Below are 3,729 nucleotides of genomic sequence, written 5' to 3'. Positions count from 1 at the left end.
TGTGCGAAGGGACGCGACGGCCCGGCCGCCTCCCGCACCCCGCGACGGGATCCCCCCCCGGCCCGCTGCGGGAGCCCAGGGACGCGGGTGCCCCTGCCCGGGCCGGGGAACGTCGCTGCCGCTTTGCCCCGCGCGGGTTCCGCCGGCGGCGAACGTGCACACGCGTCCCAGGGACCCACGGCCACGGGACCCACGGCCGGCCGGCCCCCGGCACGGCGCCGCGGTCACCAGCCCCCGCGCGCAGGAGCCGCATCCCACCCCAGCACCGCCCGCCCCTCCGCTGGGGGGTCGGGGGGGGAGGTCCTTGCACGCACACCCCCGCGGTTCACAAGCACACGCGCACTCGTGAGCGCCCCGAGCGCTGGCACAGCCCCTCTGTCCCCCCCGGCCCCCCTGCCCGGCCCCCGGCCCTCAGACCCACCCCGTGGGCCCTTGGGTCACCGGCCGCTCCGGCCCGGGGAACGCACGGACACGCTCCTCACGCACCCGGGGGGGAAGAGCCTCCTCCCCCCCCGGCACACGGAGCCCCTCGTTTGCCTCACGCCGCTCCCCCCGAGTAGCTCGTTTTCACGGAATCACGGAATTGTCGGAGCTGGAAGGGACCTCTAGAGCCCACCCAGTCCAACTCCCTGCCAAAGCAGGGCTGCCCAGAGCACATCGCTCAGGAGCATCCAGGCGGGGCTTGAAGATCTCCAGAGAAGGGGACTCCACACCCTCCCTGGGCAGCCTCTGCCAGGGCTCTGCCACCCTCACCCCAAACAAGTTCTTCCTCAGATTTGAGTGGAACTTCCCATGGTCCAGCTTGTGCCCGTTGCCCCTCGTCCTGTCACTGGGAACCACCGAAGAGTCCGTCTCCATCCTCCTTCAACCCACCCTTCAGGTACTTGTAAACGTAGATAAGGTCTCCCCTCAGCCTTCTCTTCTCCAGGCTCAAGAGCCCCAGCTCTCTCAGCCTTTCCTCAGCAGCCTTTCCTCCAATCCCTCCATCATCTTTGTTGCCCTACGCTGGACTCTCTCCAGCAGTTCCCTGTCTCTCTTGAACTGGGGAGCCCAGAACTGGAGGCAGGATTCCAGTTGTGGCCTCCCCAGTGCAGAGCAGAGGGGCAGAATGCCCTCCCTCCACCTCCTGGCCACACTCTTCCCTACGCAGCCCTAGGATGCCATTGGCCTCTTGCCCACAAGGACACATTGCTGGCTCCTGGAGAGTTTGCCATCCACCAGGACCCCCAGATCCTTCTCTTCAGTAGTGCTTCCCAGCTGGTCCACCCCTAACCTATACTGGTGGCTGGGGTTCTTCCTCCCCAGGTGCAGGACCCTACATTTGCCCTTGCTGAACCTCATCAGGTTCTTCTCTGCCCAGCTCCCCAGCCTGTCCAGGTCACGCTGGATGGCGGCACAGCCCTCTGGAGTGTCGGCCAGCCCTCCCAGTTTGGTATCATCAGCGAACTTGATGAGGATACGCTCTGTCCCCTCGTCTGGGTCGTTGATGAATAAGTTGAACAGGACTGGGCCGAGTATGGACCCCTGGGGGACACCGCTGGTTACAGGCCTCCAACTTGACCCTGCCCCATTAAGGACAACCCTCTGAGTTCTGTCGCACAGCCAGGACTCAGTCCACCTCACTGCCCCCTCATCCAGCCCACACTGCCTTCATTTTCTAATCGGGATGTTATGGGAGACAGTATCAAAAGCCTTGCTGAAGTCAAGGTAGATGGCATCTGCTCTCCTCCCCTCATCCTGCCATTCAGTTACAGCATCATAGAAGGCTATCAGATTGGTCAAGCATGATTTATCCTTGGTAAATCCATGTGGACCACTTCCAATAACTTGTTGATCTTTCGTGTGTTTGGAGATGACATCCAGAACGAGTCGCTCCCTTATTTTCCCAGGGACAGAGATGAGACTAATTGGCCTGTAGTTCCCCGAGTCCTGCTTCTTGACCTTTTTGTAGACTGGTGTGATATTTGCCTTCCTCCAGTCTTCAGGCGCTTCTCCTGTTCTCCATGACCTCTCGTAAATGGTGGGGAGTGAGTCAGCGATAACATCTGCCAGTTCTCTCAGCACTCATGGGTGCATCCCATCTAGTTTGGCCAAGTAGTCTCTCCAACTTCCTCTCTCCGCACCATCCCCCTTGTCTCCAGGGTCTGGGATGCCTGAGGGGCAGCTTTGGCAGTGAAGACCGAAGCAAAGAAGGCATTCAGCAACTCCGCCTTCTCTGTGTCTTCCACCACCAAGGCACCCACCTCATTCATCAGTGGGCCTACATTTTCCTTAGCCTGCTTTTTTTTATTGATATACTGAAAAAAACTCTTTTTGTTACCTTTAACTGTGGTAGCCAAGTTAAGTTCTGCTTGCGCTTTTGCCCTTCTAATTTTTCCCCTGCATATCTTCACTACACCTTGATACTGCTCATAAGTAACTAACTCTCTTTACACAGATCGTAGACTTTCCTTTTCTCCCTGAGGTCCAGACAAAGCCCTCTATTAAGCCAGGCCATCATTACTTCATCCAGGAGGATGGGAGCTGCTTCAAGGTGGGTCCCCAGGGGTCCGGGTGGGGTGTGGGGTCCCACGAAGGGACCTGCTGCCATCGCTCGTCTGCTCTCCCTTAGGTAGCCCTGCCCTACAAGCCCTACTTCTACATCGCCACCCAGAAGGTGAGGAGGGGACCCTGGGAGGACTGAGGTCTCCAGAGGGGTGCAGCGGGTCCCTGGTCTGTTCGAGACCTCCTGGGCATCCTTCTTCAGGATGGTCTTGTCCCGAGGGACAGAGCCACACTGCTCAGCCCCAGGGTCTCTTGGCAGGGCTGCGAGCGAGAAGTGTCCTCCTTCATCTCCAAGAAGTTCCAAGGGAAGATTGCGAAGCTGGAAACCGTCCCCAAAGAAGACCTGGATCTGGTTGGTTTTCCTCTGCCCTCTTAGCCTGCTTTTTTTTATTGATATACTGAAAAAAACTCTTTTTGTTACCTTTAACTGTGGTAGCCAAGTTAAGTTCTGCTTGCGCTTTTGCCCTTCTAATTTTTCCCCTGCATATCTTCACTACACCTTGATACTGCTCATAAGTAACTAACTCTCTTTACACAGATCGTAGACTTTCCTTTTCTCCCTGAGGTCCAGACAAAGCCCTCTATTAAGCCAGGCCATCATTACTTCATCCAGGAGGATGGGAGCTGCTTCAAGGTGGGTCCCCAGGGGTCCGGGTGGGGTGTGGGGTCCCACGAAGGGACCTGCTGCCATCGCTCGTCTGCTCTCCCTTAGGTAGCCCTGCCCTACAAGCCCTACTTCTACATCGCCACCCAGAAGGTGAGGAGGGGACCCTGGGAGGACTGAGGTCTCCAGAGGGGTGCAGCGGGTCCCTGGTCTGTTCGAGACCTCCTGGGCATCCTTCTTCAGGATGGTCTTGTCCCGAGGGACAGAGCCACACTGCTCAGCCCCAGGGTCTCTTGGCAGGGCTGCGAGCGAGAAGTGTCCTCCTTCATCTCCAAGAAGTTCCAAGGGAAGATTGCGAAGCTGGAAACCGTCCCCAAAGAAGACCTGGATCTGGTTGGTTTTCCTCTGCCCTCTGTGCTCTTGAGTAGCATTTTTTGGTTTTTTTTTGACCCAGTGAAGTAGGAAGGGAGAGAGTAGGGAAGGGAAAGCACGTTTGGTTTTGGTCTGCTAGTGGTGCCTCTGAGAAGTTGTTTATCGGTAGTATTTATTGTGTCATTTTATCACCTGGACACCAAGGTCCA

At 57.5% G+C, this 3,729-nt stretch overlaps 1 protein-coding gene across 1 annotated transcript in view; it reads right to left on the bottom strand.

Moving 5' to 3' along the window:
• POLE (polymerase (DNA directed), epsilon, catalytic subunit) overlaps positions 1-253 on the bottom strand; it is a 35,022-nt gene extending 34,769 nt beyond the window's left edge. The window contains exon 1 of the mRNA XM_014956611.1: positions 191-253. Coding sequence (XP_014812097.1) covers positions 191-253 — 63 coding nt within the window. The remainder of the gene's footprint in view (positions 1-190) is intronic.
• Between the last annotated feature and the right edge of the window lie 3,476 nt (positions 254-3,729).

This window comes from Calidris pugnax, unplaced genomic scaffold, assembly GCF_001431845.1.
Source record: "Calidris pugnax isolate Ruff unplaced genomic scaffold, ASM143184v1 scaffold332, whole genome shotgun sequence".
NCBI classification, from domain to species: Eukaryota; Metazoa; Chordata; class Aves; order Charadriiformes; family Scolopacidae; genus Calidris; species Calidris pugnax.
Note: the sequence above shows the minus strand (reverse complement) of the source record. Positions and strands in the feature narration are given on the sequence as shown.